Source organism: Bos grunniens, chromosome 27 (genome assembly GCF_055505025.1).
Source record: "Bos grunniens cultivar Pamir isolate PY7600 chromosome 27, Bosgru_T2T1.0, whole genome shotgun sequence".
NCBI classification, from domain to species: domain Eukaryota; kingdom Metazoa; phylum Chordata; class Mammalia; order Artiodactyla; family Bovidae; genus Bos; species Bos grunniens.
In genome coordinates, this window is record NC_141191.1 from 44,005,112 (window position 1) to 44,029,445 (window position 24,334).

General features: G+C 43.6%; 1 protein-coding gene across 3 annotated transcripts in view; it reads right to left on the reverse strand.

Annotated features, from left to right (window-relative positions):
- The window catches only part of UBE2E2 (ubiquitin conjugating enzyme E2 E2), a 405,476-nt gene that overhangs the window by 73,399 nt on the left and 307,743 nt on the right, over positions 1–24,334 (reverse strand). For all 3 annotated transcript variants that reach the window (XM_086380875.1, XM_086380876.1, XM_086380877.1), the window contains one exon: positions 13,331–13,478. In XM_086380875.1, coding sequence (XP_086237001.1) covers positions 13,331–13,478 — 148 coding nt within the window. The remainder of the gene's footprint in view (positions 1–13,330; positions 13,479–24,334) is intronic.

Sequence of the window (24,334 nt, forward strand, 5' to 3'; positions counted from 1 at the left end):
AAACAAAACACCCACAGGAGAGGTTATCTAGGGGAACAGGAAAGACCTTTGACCTAAAAGATACAAGTCTTGCATAATTCTTTCCCTGTCATTTAAAACGAAACTTGCTTTACTCTGAACTGAGGGGCATTAACGAGTCCTTTTTCATCACTGCGATCTTTATCTTTAAATGATCTTAATTTAAGAAATAATTAAAGAGGACCTCCCTGGCGGTCCAGTGGTAAGGAATCCGCCTGCCAATGCAGGCTGGATCCCTGGTCTGGGAAGATCCCATGTGCGGCAGAGCAACTGAGCCCGTGGGCACTGCAAGTACTGAGGCCCATGCCCCTCAACCAGAGGGCAGCCCCTGCTTCCTGCAGCTAGAGAACACCTGAGCAGCAGCCAAGACCCGGCTCAGCCAAAAAGAAAAGTCAGTAAATAAATAAAACATTTTAAAAAAGAAATAATCAAGAAAAAGTTCATTAAAATCTAGCCTAAATGTTCTTGCTTCTTCAGAAATCTCTCAAGTAAGGGAAAGACAGTCTTTGAACCACGGGCTGGACAGAGAGTCCAAGTGAAAGTCACATTTCCATGTGAGGAAAGATGGTGTTTGTTTATATTAAGGGTCTGCTTCACTTTTCAATTTCTTATTTGTGTTTTCAGAGCCTTTCACTGACGAGGATGGAACAGGAATTTCAACAGCTTTAGCCAATATTCAAAAGAACATTAGACATCAGAGATCTGAAGATAATTTAGGGGGAGAAACACACCTCAAATACAGAAAATTTACTAAAGTTTACACGGAGAAATACATCCATTAACTGATTTTAGTGGAGGAAGACTTCAGTTTGGGGAGAGTGGAGAAACGGACAAGCGCTCGTTCCAACCACTCCACCATGCACTACATGCTTCTCTAAGGAAAAAACAGATGAGTGCTGATTTCTAAGTAGGAGAACCCCTGCGTGACACTCTCCAAACGTAAAACGAAGAGAATGTCCATCAGAAGTTGATATGTACAGCAGCTTTTTAATGAGATCGACTTCTACACAAATAAAATAAGAGGATTTTATTACAGAGACAGCAATAGACTTGATAACAAAAACTGGTAGCAACTGCTGATCCATGTCTAGATTTATATTAAGGGACAAGAAAATCAGCACAGGGAGTGTTAAGGAGAAGTAGGTCAAAGCCAGGGCTAAGAGCTGAGGTCAGTGAGTCCAAATTTACACCAGATGAGACAAACTTAAAGAACAAATACACTTTGCTGAGTCCCACTGAACTGAATCTTCCCTTGTAGCTCAGACGGTAAAGCGTCTGCCTGCAACGCAGGAGACCTGGGTTCAATCCCTGGGTCGGGAAGATCCCCTGGAGAAGGAAATGGCAACCCACTGCAGTGTTCTTGCCTGGAGAATTCCATGGACAGAGGAGCCTGGCGGGCTACAGACATGGGGTCACAAAGAGTCAGACAGGACTTGGCAACTAAACTGCCACCACTGAACTGAAGTCTGCAGAGCCGCAAATGGAAATTAAATACTTCTCTTTAAATGACAGTTGATTTAAGAAAAATTTAGTAAGTATGTATTATTTTTATAAGAAAACACAAGAAAGATAATTCTACCTGAAAAAAGAAAAAGCCACTCCAGATATACAATCAAGGAGTATATACATCTAGAGCCCCTTTCTTTACCCAAGGTGTCCTCATCCACACTATGAAGACACACGTGGCCTGAACTGAGTTCCCCAAATGCAACTTCATATAAGTCAAAGGCTTCTTTGCCTAGTTACAATAACTGTGCCTTTAAATCAGCTTTCCAGAGAACTGAACAGACAAGCAAACAAAATCCTCCCACAAACAGTCATCTTTCACTTAAAAACTTTTACCAGATTGGACACAGGCTACTTTGAACTCAGATGTGATTGTTGCTGTTGTTCAGTCGCCCAGTCATGTCGGACTCTTTGCGACCCCATGGACTGCAGCACGCCAGGCCTCCCTGTCCCTCAGCATCTCCTGGAGTTTGTCTAAGTTCATGTTGATTGCATCGGTGATGCTGTCCAGCCATCTCATCCTCTGATGCCCTCTTCTCCTGCCCTCAACTCTTTCCCAGCATCAGGGACTTTTCCAGTAAATCAACTGTTCGCATCAGATGACCAAAATACTGCAGCTTCAGCTTCAACATCAGTCCTTCCAGTGAATATTCAGGACTGATTTCCTTTAGGACTGTCTGGTTTGGTCTCCTTGCAGTCCAAGGGACTCTCAGGAGTCTTCTCCAGCACCATGGTTTGAAGGCATCAATTCTTGGGCACTCTGCCTTCTTTATGGTCCAGCTCTCACATCCTACTGGCCCCTGGGAAGACCACAGCCTGGACTATATGGACCTCTGTTGGTAGAGTAATGTGTCTGATTCTCAACACACTCTCTAGGTTTGTCGTAGCTTTCCTGCCGAGAAGCAATCATCTCCTGATTTCATGGCTGCAGTCACCGTCTGCAGCGATTCTGAGCCCAAGAAGAGGATCTCTCACCGCTTCCACCACTTCCCCTTCTATTTGTCAAGAAGTGATGGGGCTGATGCCATGATCTTAGCTTTTTTGAAATATTTCATCTTAAGCCAGCTCTTTCACTCCCCTACTTCACCCTCATTAAGAGGCTCTTTAGTTCCTCTTTGTTTTCTGCCATTAGAGTGGTATCATCCGCGTATCTGAGGTTGCTGATGTTTCTCCCACCTATCTTAATTCCAGCGTGTAGCTCACCCAGCCCGGCATTTCTCATGACGTGCTCAGCGTTTAGGTTAAACAATCAGGGTGACAGCAGACAGCCCCCTTTACTCTCCTCTCGATCTTGAACCAATCAGTTGTTCCATATGGGTTCTAACAGGTTGCTTCTTGACCCTCATACAGGTTTCTCAGGAGACGGGTAGGATGGTCTGGTATTCCCATCTCTCTAACAGCTCTCCACAGATTGCCATGATCCACACAAAGGCGTTAGTGCAGTCGATGAAACAGAGACAGATGTTTTTCTGAAATTCCCTTGCTTTCTCTGTAATCCAGCAAATGTTTGCAATTTGATCTCTAGTTCCTATTCCTTTTCTAAACCCAGCTTGGACATCTGGAAGTTCTTAGTTTGCATAATATTGCAGATTAGCATGTAAGATTTTAAGTATGACCTTCCTAGCATGGGAGATGAGTATAACTGTCCGATGGCTAGCACATTCTTTGGTACCACGCTTCTTGGGAATTGGGATGAGGATTGACCTTTTCTAGTCCTGTGGCCACTGTTGGGTCTTCCAGATTTGTTGACATAATGAATGCAAAACCTTGACGGCATCATCCTTTAAGGATTTGAATAGTTCTGCTGGAATTTGATCACATCCACTAGCTTTACTAACAGCAGTGCTTCTTAATGCCCACTTGACTTCGCACTCCAGAATGTCTGGCTCTGGGTGACTAACCACACTATCATAGTAATCCGGTTTATTAAGATCTTTTTTTATACAGTTCTTCCATGTATTCTTTCCATCTCTTCTTGATCTCTTTAATGTCTACTAGGTCTCTACCATTTTTATCCTTCCCATCAGTCCTGGGTGTTCTTTGGAAGGAATGATGCTGAAGCTGGAACTCCAGTACTTTGGCCACCTCATGCGAAGAGTTGACTCATTGGAAAAGACTCTGATGCTGAGAGGGATTGGGGGCAGGAGGAGAAGGGGATGACAGAGGATGAGATGGCTGGATGGCATCACTGACTCAATGGACGTGGGTTTGGGTGAACTCTGGGAGTTGGTGATGGACAGGGAGGCCTGGCGTGCTGCGATTCATGGGGTTGCAAAGAGTTGGACACGACTGAGGGACTGAACTGAACTGAACTGAACAGAGGCTCAGATGTGATTAACCCTAAGTCTAAGCTAGCCATGGTATTTGGAATGTGACTCCACTGAAAAGATGCATTCTCTGCAGACGCAGAATTATACTGGACAAGGCTGAGGTCAGGGCTAGGGTTAACACACCAGCCTTATGTGACCTTTCCTTAGATAACATGTTCCTAGAGTAAATGCATCCTCCTACGGAGGACCAGGGTGGCTGGCACTTTTGTGTGTCTTTGCCCCAGAGAAGCAGTGTTATTTATTCATACACTGTAGCTGGGTGCTGTTTTCTAGAGTTCTTCTTCTGAAAACCCAGTGCTGACATCCAAAGCTCAATATAAAGACATCTCCTTGGACTTCCCTGGTGGCACGGTGGATAAGAATCCACGTGCCAATGCAGGGGACACGGGTTCAATCCCTGGTCTGGGAGGATCCCACAAGCCCGGGGGCTGAGAGCCTGGGCTCTGTAAGAGAGAAATCTCTGCTGTGAGAAGCCCCTTATCGCGATGAAGAGGAGCCCCACGTGTCACAACGAGAGGAAGCCCGTGCACAGCAACCAAGGCTCAGTGCGGCCAACAAAAGAGACTGTCCGGTTAAAAAAAAAGACCTCTCCGTTATACAAATTTCTCTCGTGGATCTGAATTAGAATGTGGATGACTGCGTTTCCACCGCGGGAGCTGGTCTGCACAGAAGTCAGGGGCTGGGGTCTGGGGTGATGGAGGGGCTCTCCAGGGACGTGATGTCACCCCACAAGGGCCCGCCTGCTCTCTTGCCCGCAGGCACACAGCAGCAGGCTGCTGTCAGTGGGCGCAGGCACCTCAGTGTCGCATGGGTGATGCGGGCGATGGGGGAGCTTCCCTGACAGCTCAGTTGGTAAAGAATCTGCCTGCAATGCAGGAGACTTGGGTTCGATCCCTGGGTTGGGAAGATACCCTGGAGAAGAGAAAGGCTACCCACTCCAGGATTCTTGCCTGGAGAATCCTATACAGTCCATGGGGTCACAAAGAGTCGGACACGACTGAGCGACTTTCACATCACTTTACCTCATAGGAAAGGCAGTGTTGAATTAGGGGGAAAAACTCTTGCACTTTTAAGAAAAAACAAATGGGGAATTCATCATTCAAGTTTAAAAATGCTTCACTTGCCTTCTTCATGGAATGTTCTCCAGCAGAAGGTTCTTCAAATACACCTAAAATATGGTGATTTGTTATTTTCCGCCAGGAACACACCTGTCATTGAGAGACATGTGCCTGTGGTTTAAAGGAGCGCCTATACTGCTCGGTGTTCAAAGTCCTCACTAACATGACACAAACCAGAAATTCAACACCCATAACAAGCACTGGGCTCAAGGATCTCTTAAAGGACAAACAGACACAGGAGAAAAAGAGAAAGACGTTATTGCTGTTGGGTAGGAATAATCAGTCTTACATTTTAGAAGCATCTTCTCTTCACACTGCATGTGCTGTTACTGACCGCCCCTTACCCGGGTCAGATATTGACTGGAAGGTGAATTAGAAAGGAAGAAGTTGGGACTTCCTGGGTGGCCCAGTGGGCAAGGATCTGCCTTGCGGTCCCCGGTCATGGAACTGCGACCCTGCACGCCTTGGAGGGACGGAACCTGCGAGCCGCAACCAGAGAGCCCGCGCACCTCAAGGACAGACCCTGCAGATCAGTGAGGATCTGAGTGCTGTAATGAACACTCGACGCGGCCAAAAAGTCAATAAATACTGAAAGCAGCAAGCAAGGGGAAGCACGGACGGCTCCTGAGCTGTGAGGGGGCTGGACGCTGGTGGGCTTCCGTGAAGTCTTCAGGCTTTCCTAACCACAATATTTTCCCAAGGTAACACAATCTCAAATACTCAAATTAAGAAGGCAAAACATTAAATCACCTAATGTTTCATCTACACACAAGTGAGTTTCTGGGCAATTAGAGGATTTTTATTAAACTTTTCAGAATTATAACATTTCCATATTAATAACAATAGGGTAGCATTAACAATTTGAAACGGGTGTCACTTAAATAGCTTATCTTCATTTCTCCTTATAAAACAAGACTTTCTTCAGTGGCCTACCTTCCATATTCGTTTCTGAAGGGCGCAACACACGCTGCACCCTTCAGAAATGAGTATTAATCCTATTTATGCACGAAAACCTGTGCTGAAGCTGACGGTTTCCTTTTCTTTTAAAAAGAGTTACCATGAAAATGAATTGTAGAAAGCAGTACTATCTGAGACTACTCAGCCCGTCTAAAAACGTACTTGCTAACCTGTAAAGATACCCCAACCCCAATATAAAGGTACGTTTTGAATCTAGATTAGGTGAGGGATACATTAGGGTTCGTTATAATCATTTTCTCTATTTTTCTGAATGTGAAAAACTCACTTTCACTCCTTTCCTTGATAAAGCAGAGTCTCCAGGGTGCCCAGTCTAAACGTTTACCAATGTTTCCTATGAGTGCTTAGAAGGATTGGGTCTTCACTCCTGTAAAATTTCCACAGTTCATTAAAAAGGCCTGCTAATCAGGCTAACCTTCTTAACTGCACTGAAATGATGAGACTTTGACTGGACACGCTGTCCAAGGACACACCAATCAGACTCCTTACAGAGGATGAGGGGATGACCTCATAATGGTCGAGAAGAAAGTGGATTGGACTGCCCCCCGGGTCCGCCCCCCGCTTTAGGAACGCGGAGAGCAGCTCCTCCTGCTCAGAGAAGGAAGCGGAAGCCAGAGAAGCAGCCGATGCCAAACATAAGGATGTGTTCTCCTTGCTACCACTGGCAGCAGCTTCCCCGACCGCCCTTTGCTTACACTGAGAAGGTGAAACTTCACTGGCACATTCTAAGTTCAGCTCTTCCCATGTGTCAACAAATATGATAAAGCCTAGTTTTTGCCATTTTAAAAGAACCAGACCTACTAAGGCAATGGATTTAACTAGGAAAGCAACACAGCTTTGGAAGGTTAGGATTTTTGGACAATGATCTATCAAAAAATAATAAACAGCCAATGTTCTTTTTAGCCTAGGCACTTTGGCTGTTCAGGAAAGACAGCAAAGAGATGGTTGTGTTAGAGAAACACTAACTTACACCAAGGAGAAACACTCAAGGTTAGCACACTGTGCCTTCACCTCTCACCTACACGCTGAAGCCCCCAGGCCTTTCCTGCCAACTCTGTCTCAAAGACGAATCCTTTTCACTTGTTTCACTGCACGGCAATCCGAAGTCTAAACCCACGGTTAGATAACTTAAACTCTCCTTTATCATCCTGTATTTCCTGGAAAGTCATTCAGCTGGATCTTTCAGTTTCATTGTTAAATACCAAAATACCTTGTAAAACAACTATAAAGCCTGCCTTTCTACAGAATGACAAAGTAGGGAAACAATCCGTCACATTTATAAATATATAGATCAAGGGGAATATCTCAGAATTGTTATTTTCTGTTTTTTTAAGCCTAATTTATGATGGTATAGAATAATTTCTGTGAAACTTCCTTAATTCACACAACTGAAATATTATATTCTTTAATGATGCACACACCCCGATTTTATTCATCCTTCTCAATGACGCCTCAGTTCTTCTAGAGCCTCCACACCCTACACGGCATGTTTCCAATCTGATCCGAGTAAGCCTATGGTCGCCACGGGAGCAGGGTCCCCAGGAGGCAGCAGCGACTCCTGAGCCAGAACCGAGGCCCTGCACACAGTACATTTTGTGGACTTTATTTACTCTCCTGGTATTTAAAATACCAGGTAGACTGATTTAACTACATACAACTACAGCTTTGTTTTTCTTGTATAAGGTGTCCGAGAAGATAAATGACTGCAAATTATAGACTATATCCATATTTGGAAGTCCTGATTAGAATGACTTTTGGAAATCAGCACGTAATATTCTCAAAGGGAAGCCAAATTTTCACAAAGAAAATAGCTTGAAGTTAGTGTATGTTGTACCATCTCTGTCTACTTTTTAAGTTTCTTGCTTGAATAAAAAGTCAAAGGCATCAGAAGAAATCTGATGTCTACACAGCCATCTGTAATGTCTGTTTTAGAAAAATCAACGTTTCTTCTTGGCATTCCTGCTAAAATAGCCTGCTTTGAAAATAGGTAGGTTATCACTTTTGCAGTTTTCTCTAAATTTCAGTGAAATAAATTATTCTCTGCCAGTTCTCAAGTGCAGGAGTAGAAAGGTTTGTGTTGCTGTCGTAAGCAATGGAATCCTCTTAAATTCCATTTATGTAGCTTTCATCAGTCTAACAGCTCACCACCTTAGTGTAAATAATGACACAAACATCTCTGTGTTAAAATAATTAATCCTGTCTCCACCACTCAGCAGTCACTAGCAACTAAAATTTTTAAATATTTAATAGCAACACAATTTACTATGTAACCATAACCAGGTCAAAGACAAGCAATTAATAACGATCAAAGTTAAGATATCTGAGACGACTGGTGGATAAGGATTGTATTTGTTGTTTACATTGAACAGTCTGTAAGAGATGTGAAACCAAGCGCAGTGATGCTGGGGAAGGGGGGCGTTGGAACACCATGGCCAGGCCACGGGGAGAGGTTCCTTCCTCCACTGAATCCGTCTGCAAGGACCAGAGCTCCTACCAACGACACTGCACTGCGTGTACCCTCGGCTTCCTCGCTGTGTTAAGACAGAGGGTTAATTCGCTGCTGTTCTTAGATCTACTTGTTCTAATGAAGATCTGCATAAATCAAAGACTGGGAGTAACCAACCCCAGATTCTTATTTGGGAGGTGATGGAGGGAGGGGGCGAGTGTGATGTTTGTGGGTGCACTCAGGGCACCTTCTGGCCTGGCTGGGGCAGCTCTGCCTGCTTGAGAAGTGGAGGACGAGGACCTCATGGCTGTTTATGGATGCGGGGCCCTGCTGTCCAGGCTCTCCACAGGCAGCCTGTGGTCTGAAGCAGGTGACCACGGATGAGATAAAGGGTGCATTTGCAAAGAACTCAGTATGGATCTTTAAAAGGAAAGCATGTATAGAAAATTCATAATCGCCATTTCATTTTCTTATGCCTAAAAATTTCTGGCAACAATTCCTCAATATCAAATACTCTGTTTTCCAACTTTTGATTATCTCCTAAGAGCCATGTCTTGGGGGGAATTTTTTTCACAATGCAGCATCAAAATCACATTATGAATCAAATAACTTCATCAGAGGACAAGAATCTCATGACATCTCCTGAGGCAGGCACTATCATTAAACCTGTTTTACAGACAAGAAGACTGAGGCAGAGAGGAGTCAGTAATCTGATGCTCACAGTCAGAATCACCGAGAAAGCTTAGCAGCTAAGCAGAAATTTAGAGCAACAAAAGGCCTGGATGGTTCTATTAAGAACACGCAACAGAGACAGAGGCTTAGGTACAAATGAACTCAGAGTGTGGAACAAAAAGTTTATAACCACCAAGCTGTCTTTCCAAAATTTCCCCATATTATGAAATGCCAGCATCTCCCATTTCAGCACTTAGGGAAAAACAACAGCCACAGTGGAAGAATCAAACAAGGTCATAACCCTTTCAAAAGCCGCAGGAGCGCAGCAGAGAGGAGAACTGAGATGAGTGAAGCGATGCCAGACGATACGAAGATTCATGAAAAAGAGATTAATGTTTCTGGACACTACTCTGTGAATAAAGCCTCTGCGACAGGAAACTGCTGACCTTTTTTTATTTCCTAACTGTCAGTATCCTCAGGATAGTTCGTTTTGTGTGAAGGAAAGCACCCATTATTAATAGTTATAGGTCTGAAGACCATTACGCAGGCAGATTTTAAATAAAGGATATGCTAAAACAGCTAAGCGTTTGAAAAAAGCCACAAAACAGCAAAAACAAACTTTAAAAGATGAAATTAAGTAGAAGAGAGCTTAAATGTTACATATGCTTGACAGAGTGTTTACAAATAGGAGCGTTCCATGAAAAAATGGAAATGTGTTTACAAGTGTAAACTTCAGCGACTCCTGGATGAAACCGTGCTTACTGCGCAGGACCGCCGTCAGGGGAGCCGGGAGGCTGCTGCTGACCTTTGTTTTTATCAAAAAAACATTTATTTATTTCGGCTGCACTGGGTCTTAGCTGCAGCAGGAGGGATCTTTAGTCGCAGCAGGAGGAGCTGGTTCCTCAGTCAGGAATGGAAACCGAGCCCCCAACACTGGGAGCGCGGAGTCTCGCCCCGGACCGCCAGGGGAGTCCCTGGTGCGGAGCTTCGGGCTTCTCAGCCTCTACCGCTCCGGCTCTCTGTCCTGGCAGCGGTCACGGCCACCCGCCGGCGGCTAGCCCTGCGTGGGCAAGCAGGCGCCGCGTCGGGCCCAGGGGCCCCCTGCCAAGCGTGGCCAGCCCACGGAGGCCCGCAGGGAGACCCCCACCACGGCCCCGGGACCGAGCGCTCGGGGCACCCTCAACGGCCTGCGCGCTGTCGGACACCGCCCTCTGAGCGATCCTTCCCCAGAGATGAGAGGGTCTCAGCACTCCTAACACACAGCGTTACAGTTTATGGACGGAGGAATTCAGGGCTAGGCTTTCTTCAGATGAAAAGTCCCAACGTGTCAGTTGCCCAGGAGGTGGTGTGCGAGAGAGTCTTCAATTCTACCTTCTCTCCGTTAAATGCAGCCTCCTGGGCTCGGATCGCATCTCATGTTTGTACATCTGGAGTCCTAAATACTCTGGGAAATAACATCAAGAGCAACCCGTTACTGTTTATAATGGGTTTTCACATACATCATCTCCTTTTAAACTCACAGGAATCCTGTGACTTAGGTACAGCTGAGGATAATCTCTGTTTTATACAAGAAATGGAGGCTGAGCAAAGTTAAACGGCTGGTACAAGGTCACACCGGTAATAAACAGTGGAGCTGGTTTTGAGATCTATATTTGCTGACTCTATCAAGCAAGACAGGGTGTGTAGCCTTACCCTGAAACATTTGCTTTGAATGGGCCAAATTCTTGGAAGAGATAAATATAAATTAAGAGAAAAGTATGAAAAAAGATGACACCCTCGCCCCAGTTTATGTCGGAACAAGAATGATAGCCCTCACAAAGTTGGTTAAACCTGTGTCTTTATTGCAAAACCTACTTCTGAGCTGACAGCATTTCTGGTGTGAAAACAGCTGCATGGATTCAGTGCAGGAAAGTCGTTATTCATATCCTGTTAAACCTACATTTGTGATCACATGAAAATAGGCCAGATTGAAGTTCAACATAAATCTGGAGAAAAAAACTGACAGAGAATGGAGGGAAGGGTACCAGAAAACAATGTGAAATAAACCCACCGAACAAAACAATGGACATTTTGACTTGTTTTGGGTAATTTTTTTTTAAGACTCTAGAAGTGTGAACATAAATATACATATAATGATGTACAAATTAGAAATCTTTTTTTATGTGTTAAAGGATGAATATTTAGTTTGTTACCATGTACTTTACAGATAAGATTCTATTATGATACCAGATAAGCCATCTCTAGTTGGTGAAACTTAAGGAACATTGTTAGCTTTAGGCTTTTTCTTAATATTCATAGCATGATCTTCAAAATCTGTTTATGTGATTTTGTTTCCATCAAGGATGATTTTTATAAATGCTTTTTTTTTTTTCCTGTGGAATGTATCTGTAATTTCCTGTGACACAGAAAAAGGAAACTAATTTATGGAACAGAAACCTTTCGAGTGCTGAGAGAAGGCTGTTCTGGAACGCAGGAGAACAGGGTGACGGGTCCATTTCTGTTAATGTGGTTCCCACTAGGGTAAGGCTGTCTCTTGGCACCAGTGTCCTAAGTGTGACCTGATGCCTTATTCTATGTATATTCCATGTATAAGAAATTTACCTTGTGGTCAAAACTGCCTCATAGATAGTAGAGTCTCAAAAATTTATTTTTCTTTCTTTCCCTGAGATACAATTGACACACAAAACTGAGTTTAAGGTGTACAGCATAATAACTTGACACAAAAAGTTTCTTGAATAAGTGACTTACCTCTCAAAATAAATTTTTTCTCTAAAAAACACTGCCCTCCAAGTATCAGCAAATGCCAGAATTACTTTCTGGGAAGTGCGGAGGCAGATTGTAGTCCTGTGGTGCAACATTTCCCAAAGGAAATACCACATACAAGAAAAGTGTTTTGATGACACAACCTCCAAATGAGGTTACACACCATCATACCAACAAATGGGATTGAAACAGGAATAGTGAGATTCAAAGAACAAAGTGTATGTTCAGTTTTAAATTCGTGCATCACGGTTGAACTACACAATCTGGCATTTGGTATAAATTAACTAAAAAACATTTTATAATCTTGCACAATTATATTTTAGTTTCTTGGTGTTAAGAGCATTGATTTGTTATATATAGTTTACATGTATCACAATTTAACTAAATGTTTTTAAATGTCATTAAAAATAATTTTTTACTACTGAAAAACAGCAAACATACAAAGATGGAAAAGATGACAATTTCTACACGCTTTATTAACCAGCCCGGGTCCCAAGAGAGATCCTAGTTCCCACTTGCCATTTCTCTCTGAAACTTCGCTTGTCTATTGAGTGCATTTCCTGAACTTGGAAGACGGAATCCCAAAAAGTATTAAGACTATTAATTAAACACTGAAAGAAGAACTTCTCACTGAGAATATCGATGAAAACCCCAATGAAAACCCTTTGGACTTCTGTTATTTTCCCCCCAAATCCCCAGATACGTAAACTATTGGCAGTTGGCTTGTCTTTGAGCTAGAAGCGGCTGGGCAGAGCCGCGCACTCACACACCCAGGAAGACCCGGAAGGAGAACTCGCGGCCGGAAGCACACCAGCAGGCAGGGCGTGGCCACGGCCCCGCTCGCGGCCCTGGGAGGCAGCGTTGCCCTGTGGCCTTGCCCGGCGTTTCCTAGCTCAGGAGCTTTTCGGCTCTTAACGGCTTGGCTCGTAAGGACGCGCGGTTATGAAAATGCCAAATGGTGACCTCTCCGTGGTGCTGCCTGAGGGGCTGTTGGATTTTAATAGTCCTCATCTCTCAAACGAGCATCTTCTGGTGGGCATCTAATTAAAGATTGCCAAGTCGCTTCAGTCGTGTCCGACTCTGTGCGACCCCATGGACTGCAGCCTACCAGGCTTCTCCGTCCATGGGATTCTCCAGGCAAGAACACTGGAGTGGGTTGCCATTTCCTTCTCCAAATTAAAGATTAGGCTATTCAATTTGAATTCCTATTTATGATTTGGCAGCAGAATGTGAGGCATTCTTTAAATGCACTTCCCCATATAAAATGATTTTTCATTCACTCTGATTACACACTGTGCTTTCTCCTTTTTGGCAAATAATGGGTTTTAAAAAGACTAATGACTGGACTACACTGAAAAAGAAAGGAGTTACAAATGATGGAAATTTAAAATCAATAATAATAAAAGTAACCGTGCCAGTGGTGGTCCTGGTGGTAAACAGCCGACCGAGGGCTGATGCTGCAGCCTGGCGCGGCTCCAGCCCTCCGCCGCTGGGAATCTTACCGGGGTTGCAGTCTGTCAGGAGGGAGCAGATGGACAGGAGCACTTTAGAGATGGTGAGGGCCGGGCTCCAGTTGTCCTTCAGGATGTCCAGGCAGATCACGCCTTGGCTGTTGATGTTACAGTGATAGATTCTGGTGCGGAAGGTGACCTAGAAGAAAACACACAGCTGCCGTAAACAGCCACGCCGCTGATCTACTTTCATCTTTAAAAAGTTTTGTTGGGAGTACAGCTGACTTATAAGATTGTGTTGGTTTCAGGGGTACAGTCAAGTCATTCAGTTATACATACACATACATTGATTCTCTTTCAGATTCTTTACTCATATAGGTTATCACAGAATATTGAGTTCCCTGTGCTATACAGTAGATCCTTGTTGGTGATCTACTTTATATATAGTAGTGTGTGTATGTTAATTTCAATCTCCTAATTTATGTTTCCCCCTCACCCCCAATCCACTTTGGCGGCCATAAGTTTGTTTTCTATGTCTGTAAGTCTATTTCTGTTTTGTAAGTAAGTTCATTTGTACAACTTTTTCTAGATTCTACATATAAGTGATATCATCTGATATGTCTCTGACTTACTTCATTTAATATGATAATCTCTACATCCATCTATATAGCTGCATGTGGCATTATTTCATTCTTTTATATGGCTGAAAAATATTCCAGTGTGTGTGTGTGTGTGTATATATATATATATATATATATATATATATATATATATATATTTAAAAACCACATCTTCTTTATCTCTTCCTCTGGGCATTTTGACAAAGGAAATGGCAACCTGTTCCATTATTCTTGCCTGGAAAATTCCATGGACAGAGGAGTCTGGTGGGCTGTAGTCCGTGGGATTGCAAACAGTTGGACACAACTGAGCACATACACACACACACACACACAACACACACACACACAACGTACACACAACATACACACACATACACCACACACACACACCACACACACACACATACCACACACACACCACACACACACACATACCACACACAACGTACACACACACCACACACACACACACCACACACACACACCCACACACATACACCACACACACACACACACACACCACACACACACACACACATACACCACACACACACACCACACACACACACTCACACCACACACACACACACACCACACACACCACACACACACACACACACATACACCACACACACACACACACACACACACACACTGGACACTGAGGTTGCTTCCATGTCTGGGTTATTGTAAATAGTGCTGCTATGAACACTGGGGGGCATGAATGTTTTCATATTATGGTTTTCTCCAGATATATACTCAGGAGTGGGATCCCTCTTTAAGAACCTCCACTGTATTCTCCATAGTGGTTGTATCAAACTGCATTGCCACCAACAGTGTAGGAGGGCTCCTTTTATCCACATCCTCTCCAGCATCTATTGCTTGGAGACTACTTGATGATGGCCATCCTGACTTGTAGACACACCTCTTATTAGACAAAATAATCCAAGGGTCATTGGCTGGATCCTGGAGAAAGCAAGGGAATTCCAGAAAAATATCTATTTCTGCTTCACTGACTACTCTAAAGATTGTGACTGTGTGGATCACAACAAACTGTGGAAAATTTTTAAAGAGATGGGAATACCAAACCATTTTAACTGTCTTCTGAGAAACATGTATGCAGGTCAAGAAGCAACAATTAGAACCAGATATGGGACAACTGGCTGGTTCAAAATTGGGAAAGAAGTATGACAAGGCTGTATATTGTCACCCTGCTTATTTAACTTATATGCAGCATATGTCATGCAAAATGCCAGGCTGAATGATTCACAAGCTGGAATCACGATTGGTGGGAGAAATATCAATAACCTCAGATATGCAGATGACACCACTCTAAAAGCAGAGGAACTAAAGAGCCTCTTGACGAGGATGAAAGAGAAGGGTGAAAAAGTCGGCTTAAAACTCAACATTCAAAAACTAACTCATGGCATTCCGTCCCATCACTTCATGGCAAGTAGATCGAGAAACAATGGAAACAGTGAGAGACTTTGTTTTCTTGGGCTCCAAAATCACTGCAGATGGTGACTGCAGCCATGAAATTCAAAGACACTTGCTCTTTGGAAGGAAACTTGAGACCAACCTAGACAGTGTATTAAAAGTAATGTATGGATATGAGAGGAGGACCATAAAGAAGGCTGAATGCCAAAGAATTGATGCTTTTGAACTGTGGTGTTGGAGAAGACTCTTGAGAGTCCCTTGGACTGCAAGGAGACCAAACCAGTTAGTCCTAAAGGAAATCGACCCTGAATATACATTGGAAGGACTGATGCTGAAGCTGAAGCTCCAATACTTTGGTCACCTGATGCTTAGGGCCAATTCACTGGAAAAGACCTTGATGCCGGGAAGGATTAAAAGGCAAAAGGAGAAGAGGGTGACAGAGGATGAGATGGTTAGTTAGCATCACTGACTCAATGCATATGAATCTGAGCAACTCTGTGAGACGGTGGAGGACAAAGGAGCCTGGTGAGCTACAGTCCACGGGGTCACAAAGAGGCAGAGACGACTGAGCGACTGAACAACAACAAACACTTAATTGTTCCTTCGGCACACAAGAAGAATCAATAAACAAAATCTTTATTTCAGAACTTGTCATTCTGGGCACAGAGGACTAAACTCCAGTGGCAAGGTCATGACATTCTGCTTCTGATGAATTCTAATCATTTAATGAAAGTCTAATCATTTAACGAATGTTCTGGGGATTGAGTTTACTCTTGGTGCAACTGCAGGAATGCTTCTAAGGCAAAAACTGACTCAAGGCTCTAAAAAAAGTTCAAAGAAGGAAATGTTCAAAAGTAAAAACTTGAAAGGAAACTTTTCTTAGATTCCAATTATTTGAAGGATTTTGTACATTTAGAAAACTTAAAAAAACATGGCAATATTACAAAAAGGAAATGAATATTATTCTACGTTACAATTTAAAAACATGAACTAGAGCACGTATGTAAATAATGCAATTAGTTTATGGAGAAGCTATACTAGTTACAATATACAGACGTCTTCCTCCTTCAATTCTGTATTTTGAATGTACTATTACTGCAGCCTATCTATAATAGCTAGATTACTGCTGTACTTTGCTTAGGCATAATTTTGAAACATGCTTAGAAACATTTTTAAAGAACTTCAGTTGGAAAACTTATCAGTTTTATAACTGGTAGAATTCTGTTTTACAAAAGTCTTATGTAAGCAACAATGAGATTTTAATGCTGTTTATTAACATCGTGTTAATAAATGTCTCAAATTTATAAGCTGAAATATTAAAAAAAAATCTTGGTGTTCTCAAGACCAGTCCTTCTGGTACCCTAAGTTCAAAGTGACTCTGAACCAAGAAATACACACTGCAGGTCTTCGTAGGTGCTATCACTCCAGCAGAGCTTCCAGGGTCCAAAACATCAGATGTGCTGAATCCTTACGATGTCAAGGTCAGAAAGGACACATCCAGGCTTCTGCAACTGTTCAACATGACGCCTTTCTCAGGCTACATGAGCTTTCCTCGTGGGAACTGCCTGCTCTGTTAGCAAAACCCCAGACCAGATAACTTGGCCATCCCCCGACCCCTACACATCCCAAACACGCAGAAATGCTGAAGAAAAAAACACATTCCTCAATGTAGTTTTATAACTATGTTTATAACTAACATTCCTTAAAATGCAAGTATGAAGTTACACGGGGCATCCCCAGATGCTGAAACGGAAACCTGAAAATCACAGCAGGCACACGGGCCTGCGGTGTCGCTGTCTGGGGTGGGGCTTGGGTTTGATGCCCTCATGGAGGAAGGAGACGGAACCTTAGGTCTATACGTGACGAGGATTCGGAGCTGAGCTGCTTAGTTGCTCAGTCGTGTCCAAAGCTTTGCAACCCCATGGACTGTGGCCCTCCAGGCTCCTCTGTCCATGGGATTCTCCAGGCAAGAACACTGAAATGGGTTGCCATTCCCTTCCCGACCCAGGAATCAAACCTTGGCCTCCTACACTGCAGGCAGATTCTTTACCGTCTGAGCCACGAGCCCTATATAAAGTATGACACCTGAGCAGCCAGCCTTTTAGCAAACGTCTGAACCTGAAAAGGTAACACCTTATGGGAGAGAGCGAGCTAAGGCACGTGCTGGGGAAGCCCTGGGGGTGGAATTATCGGCACCGTAACTGGGAGAAAAGTGTCTCCCCTGAGAATGCTCAATTCAGAGCACACAGGCTATGCAAACACTAACTAAAGAGGAGCTTAAATGACTCTATTACTATCAGATCAAATATATGATTAAGGCAAGCCATACAAATATATATTTAGGGCAAAAATGAATAAAGAGAACAACTGCATTATGATGAAATGAATAATTCATCAGGAAGATGGGACAATTCTGAATGTGCTCTACCTAACAACACAGCTGCTGCTGCTGCTGCTAAGTCGCTTCAGTCGTGTCCGACTCTGTGCGACCCCATAGACGGAAGCCCACCAGGCTCCCCCATCCCTGGGATTCTCCAGGCAAGAACACTGGAGTGGGTTGCCATTTCCTTCTCCAAAGCAAGAAAGTGAAAAGTGAAAGTGAAGTCGCTCAGTTGTGTCCGACTCTTCAAGACCCCATGGACTGCAGCCTACCAGGCTCCTCCGTCCATGGTATTTTCCAGGCAAGAGTACTGGAGTGGGGTGCCATTGCCTTCTCCGTAACAACACAGAGAAAAATATAAAAAGCAAAAGTTGGCAGAATTATACAGAGAAAATGATACATCTACAGTCACAGAGGGACATTTTCACTGAAGTAGGTTTGGTCAACAAGACCAAAACCTAGGAAGGATCCTGAAAATATGAAAAACCAAATTAAAAAAAATCAAGGGACTGAATGAAGATGAAATTCCACTCTCAGCAAATAATCACAAGAAAGTGTTCAACATCATTAGCAACTAAGGAAACGCAACTGAAAGGCTCAGGGAGGTGGCAGTACACCCTGCAGATGGTAAAGTAGAGCAGCAGTCAGTTCAGTTCAGTTGTTCAGTCGTGTCCGACTCTTTGCGACCCCATGAATTGCAGCACGCCAGGCCTCCCTGTCCATCACCATCTCCCGGAGTTCACTCAAATTCACGTCCATCAAGTCGGTGATGCCATCCAGCCATCTCATCCTCTGTCGTCCCCTTTTCTTCCTGCCCCCAAGCCCTCCCAGCATCAGAGTCTTTTCCAATGAGTCAACTCTTCCCATGAGGTGGCCAAAGTACTGGAGTTTCAGCTTTAGCATCATTCCTTCCAAAGAAATCCCAGGGCTGATCTTCAGAATGGACTGGTTGGATCTCCTTGCAGTCCAAGGGACTCTCAAGAGTCTTCTCCAAACACCACAGTTCAAAAGTATCAGTTCTTTGCTGCTCAGCCTTCTTCACAGTCCAACTCTTGCATCCATACATGACCACTGGAAAAACCATAGCCTTGACTAGACAGACCTTTGTTGGCAAAGTAATGCCTCTGTTTTTGCATATGCTATCTAGGTTGGTCATAACTTTCCTTCCAAGGAGTAAGCGTCTTTTAATTTCATGGCTGCAGTCACCATCTGCAGTGATTTTGGAGCCCAGAAAAATAAAGTCTGACACTGTTTCCACTGTTTTCCCATCTATTTCCCATGAAGTGATGGGACCGGATGCCATGATCTTCGTTTTCTGAACGTTGAGCTTTAAGCCAACTTTTTCACTCTCCTCTTTCACTTTCATCAAGAGGCTTTTCAGTTCCTCTTCACTTTCTGCCATAAGGGTGGTGTCATCTGCATATGTGAGGTTATCGTTATTTCTCCCGGCAATAATCTTGATTCCAGCTTGTGCTTCTTCCAGTCCAGCGTTTCTCATGATGTACTCCGCATTATAAGTTAAATAAGCAGGGTGACAATATACAGCCTTGACGAACTCCTTTTCCTATCTGGAACCAGTCTGTTGTTCCATGTCCAGTTCTAACTGTTGCTTCCTGACCTGCATACAAATTTCTCGAGGCAGGTCAGGTGGTCTGGTATTCTCATCTCTTTCAGAATTTTCCACAGTTTACTGTGATCCACACAGTCAAAGGTTTTGGCATAGTTAATAAAGCAGAAATAGATGTTTTTCTGGAACTCTCTTGCTTTTTCGATGATCCATCCGATGTTGGCAATTTGATCTCTGTTTCCTCTGCCTTTTCTAAAACCAGCTTGAACATCTGGAAATTCACAGTTCACATATTGCTTAAGCCTGGCTTGGAGAATTACTTGAGCATTACTTTACTAGCGTGTGAGATGAGTGCAATTGTGTGGCAGTTTGAGCATTCTCTGGCATTACCTTTGGGATTGGAATGAAAAGTAAAGCATGTTGATACACTAAATGTCAGCGAGGTGCATGCAGAGAAACCGGGTCACTGCTGGCACGGGTGTCAAATGGCACAGCTGCTCTGGAAAGAAGGCTGGCAACTTGTTACAGAGCTAAATATGAGCTCACCAGACATCCCAACAATTGCACTCTTGGGCGTTTATCCCCAAAAAATAAAAACTATGCTCACACAAATATACAGAAATGTTCATAGCAGCTTTATTTTTAATAAGTAAAAAAGGGAAAGAACCCATTTGTCCTTCAATGGGTAAATGGTTAAACAAACTGGCACATCCATATCATGAAATACTATTGTTGTTCTTAGTCGCCCAGTCATGTCTGACTCTTTGGTGACCCCATGGACTGTGGTCCACCAGGCTCCTCTGTCCATGGGATTTTCTAGGTGTGAATACTGGCGTGGGTGCCATGCCCTCCTCCAGGGGATCTTCCCGACCCAGGGATCGAACCCGACTCTCCAGTGTCTCCTGCACTGGCAGGCGAGTTCTTTACCACTGAGCCACGTGGGAAGCCCTCGTGGAATGCTTACTACTCAACAATAAAAACCACCACTCACAACAACGTAGATGGATCAAAAGGGAATTACGCCGAGTGAAAAAAACCGAGTTTCAGAAAGTGACATCCTGTACGATTTCATTCAAAAGCACGTAAGAAATATTTATTAAAAGCTGATCGCATGCTAAGCCACAAAGAAAGCGTAATACACTTCAAAGGATTCCTAAGTCCATACAGATCTCCCATCAGAGGACTGTGAACTAAAACACCTATTTTCAAATAATTCTTGGATCAAAGAAAAAAATCAGCTAAGATATAACTCAGTGACAATAAAAATGCTGGGTTGTCAGTACCAGAATTTGTGATTTGGCTAAAACAGTTGTAAAAGAGAAATCTACCGTTTTAAGTGCATATATTAAAAAGGAAGAAAGACATTAATGAGCTAAGTATACATCTAAGGAAGAAAAATGAATAGAGTAAATCCCATGAAAGTAGAAAGAAACGGGCAGAAGTTAATAAAAGAATACCTGTGATATCAAAATTCTGCAGAGAAGTGAGAGTACCTGGCCCTTAAAGTGCTAGATAAAAAGACAGTATTTCTATGATCCAGTGTAAATGATGAGTTGCGTTTGTATATAACACAGTATTTTAAAAACCTATCTGAGTAGAGTTTCCTGTGCTGTACAGTAGAGCCTTGTTGGTTACCTATTGTCTGTATCTAGGTGGGTAAATGTGAATCCCAAACTCCTACCGTATAGTACAGGGAGCTCACTCAATCCCATGTGGTTATTACAGAGTGAATGTATGTATGTGTACAATGGAACCACTGTGCTGTACACCTGAGACTAACACAACACTGAAAATCAATTAAACAAAAAGAAAAACCTATTAGATATTGACTGACTACCCTGGGCCAGCTAATCATCAAAACAACTAAAGGAGGGAAGTATTATTACTGTGCTCACTTTAAAAATAAACTGTGGGAGGTGACAGATGCTAATTAAACTTACTGTGATACTTACTAAAAATATAATCATATATCAAATTACTGCGCCATACACCTGAAACGAACACAATACTGTATGTCAGTGCTATCTGAATAAAATTTTAAAAACCTTTTTTAAATAAAGAAACTGAGGAATCCTTATACTGTTCGCCATTGTTGCTGCACTAATTTACGTTCTTATCATACGACCCAGCAATTCCACGCCTGGGTATTATCCGAAAAAGATGAACACACTAATCTGAAAAGACGCATGTACCCATATGCTCACGAAGGTGCTGCAGTGTCAAGATATGAAGCAGTGTACGTGTCCCTCAGTAAATGAATGGATAAGGATGTAGCATATACACACACATGATGGATTATTGTTGTTCAGTTGCTCAGTCGTGTCCAACTCTTTGCAACCCCATGGACTGCAGCACCCCAGGCTTCCCTGTCCTTCACCATCTCCCAGAGTTTGCTCAAATATTACTCAGCCATAAAAAAGAATGAAATCTTGCCATTTGCAACAACAGAAATGGACCTACAGGGTTTAATGCTAATTGAAGTCAGCCAGACAGAGAAAGATAAATCCTGTACGATTTTCCTTACACGTGGAGTCTAAAAAACAAAACAAATGAAGAAACCAAGAAGAAATAGTCACAGAACAAACAGGTGGTTGCCACAGGGAGGTTGGTGGGGAGGGGAGAGAAATAGGTGATGGAGACCAAGAGGCCAAACTTGCAGTTACAAAATAAACGAGTCACAGGTGTGAAGCGCAGAGAGGGGGGAATACCGTCAAAACTAGGTAGTATCCTCGGAGGGTGAGAGGGGGGAATACCATCAAAACTAGGTAGTATCCTCGGAGGGTGAGAGTGGGGAATACCGTCAAAACTAGGTAGTATCCTCGCAGGGTGAGAGGGGGGAATACCGTCAAAACTAGGTAGTATCCTCGGAGGGTGACACTTTGTCACTGGACTAATCGTGGTGATCATTCTGAACTGTACAGAGATATCGAATCACTGTGTCGTGTGTTGGGAAGTAACACAGTGTTGTAGGTCCATTCTACTTCAGAACCAAACAGACTCAGAAAAAGGTCAGATTTGTGGGCAGAGAGGGGACAGGATGAAGGCAGTTAAAAGATACACAGTTTTAAGATAAACAAGCCGTGAAGGACAGGGCAGCCTGGCACGCTGCAGTCCTGGGGCTGCAAAGAACGTGACATGACTCGGCAACCGAGCAACAGCAGCAAGGATGTGATATTCAACGGGACAGGTACAAAGAGCAGGGCTTACGTCACATCTGCAAGTGGCTAAGAGAGTAAATCCTAAGGGTTTATGGAAATAAAAACTTAATTTTTTAACAAAAAATGTTTCCTATTTAATTTTGGGTCTATATGAGATGATAAATATTCACTAAACTTACTGCGGTTAAAAAAAAAAAAAAAGAGGCAGGGACAGAGAGGTTAAAGAACTGGTAAGTGGTGGAGCCGGAATTTGAAAACTTTGTTGACCTAAAGTCCACGCTCTCCTGCTCAGCCTCAACACCTCTTTTATTATTTTTTAAACTTAATTCGGAGGCAACGACAGATTCACAGGCAGTTGTATGAAACAATACAGACAGATCACATACCTCCTCCCTACGTCCCCCCAGGGGTAACAACTCGCCTAACGACAGCGTCAAATCACAGGAAGCTGACCCCGACGCTGTCACTGACCTCCCCCAGGCATTCCAGCGTTACACGAACTCATGTAAATGTGTTTCTGTGGGCTTTATCACCTGTAGATTTGTGTGGCCGCCACTACCGTCAAGCAGAGAACAAACAGTCCATCACAAACGTCCTCTGTGAGACCCTTCAAGGTCCACGGTCACCCCCGTGTCCCTCCCTTCTGAATTCTCAACAACACGACTCTGCCCCTCATCTCTACAAATCTGTCACTTCAAGAACGCGCGATGAACAGAATCACACAGGGTGCCACGTTCTGAAGCGGGGTTTTTCAGCATAATGCTCTTGTGACCCATCTAAGTTACTGCATGTATCAGAGCTGGTTGTTTTTACCATTGAGTCTACTCAACACTGCAAAACAATTTTGAAAGAATATATACAGTTTTGGGTGTGAGGACTCGGGCTGGAATCCTGACGTTGGACAGGTCAAGGTAGCATCTGGGGTTCAGTTTCCTCATGTGAAAAATGGGAAAATAACCAGCTACCCCCTTGGTCATCCTCTGTGATGACTTCGGTCTAAGGTCAGTCCTCCTCCGAGGCCAGGCCCCCGGCAGCAGGAGGGCCTGCTGCTCTGCACCCCTCCGGGATCTAAGGAGCATCGCAGCGTCGTGTGTTCGTGCAATAATCTCCCACCTCCTGAACTTTCAACATGTGGTCTCTGTCCCACCACAGGCTCCACAGCAGAGACAACAGTCCACGCACAGACACACTGCTGTTCTGAACATGGCGGGAGGTCGTGTAGGAGAGTTGAGACAGAGAAGAAGCACTTCAGGAGGGTATTGAGTTGGCCAAAAAGTTAACTCAGGTTTCCGTGTGTGTGTGCACGCTCAGTTGCTTCAGTCGTGTCCACTCTTTTTGACCCCCGCCAGGCTCCTCTGTCCATGGATGCTCCAGGCAAGAATACTGGAGTGGGTCGCCATGCCGTCCTCCAGGGGATCTTTCTGACCCAGGGGTCGAACCTGCATCTCCTGCATTGCAGGTGGATTCTTTACTCACTGAGCCACCTGGGGAGCAGCAAATAAAAAAACCTGAACAAAGTTTTTGGCCAACCCACTATTTCTGACCAGCAGATTCTACACATAATTTAGAAAACTACTGTAAAGAAAATAAACACCTCAGAGCTGGAAAGCTGATAATGACAGTAAAAATGATCCATTCAAATAAGATTTTAGTAATAACCTCTATTTTTAGCTTCTACTTTTCAAACATTTTTTTTGATCAGGAGATAAATAGCACTGTGATTTTACTGAGGAAGTCTGAGATCAGTGAGAAGCACATTCCTCCTAAAAAGACTTTTCCATGCAGACCCAGAGAGGAAATATTTGGAGCCTCTGTGCCATAAATCAGTGAGCCATATGAGGAAGATCCAAAAATAGCAGGGTTACCATCATTCAAGTGGGTGTTGGCCAGAGG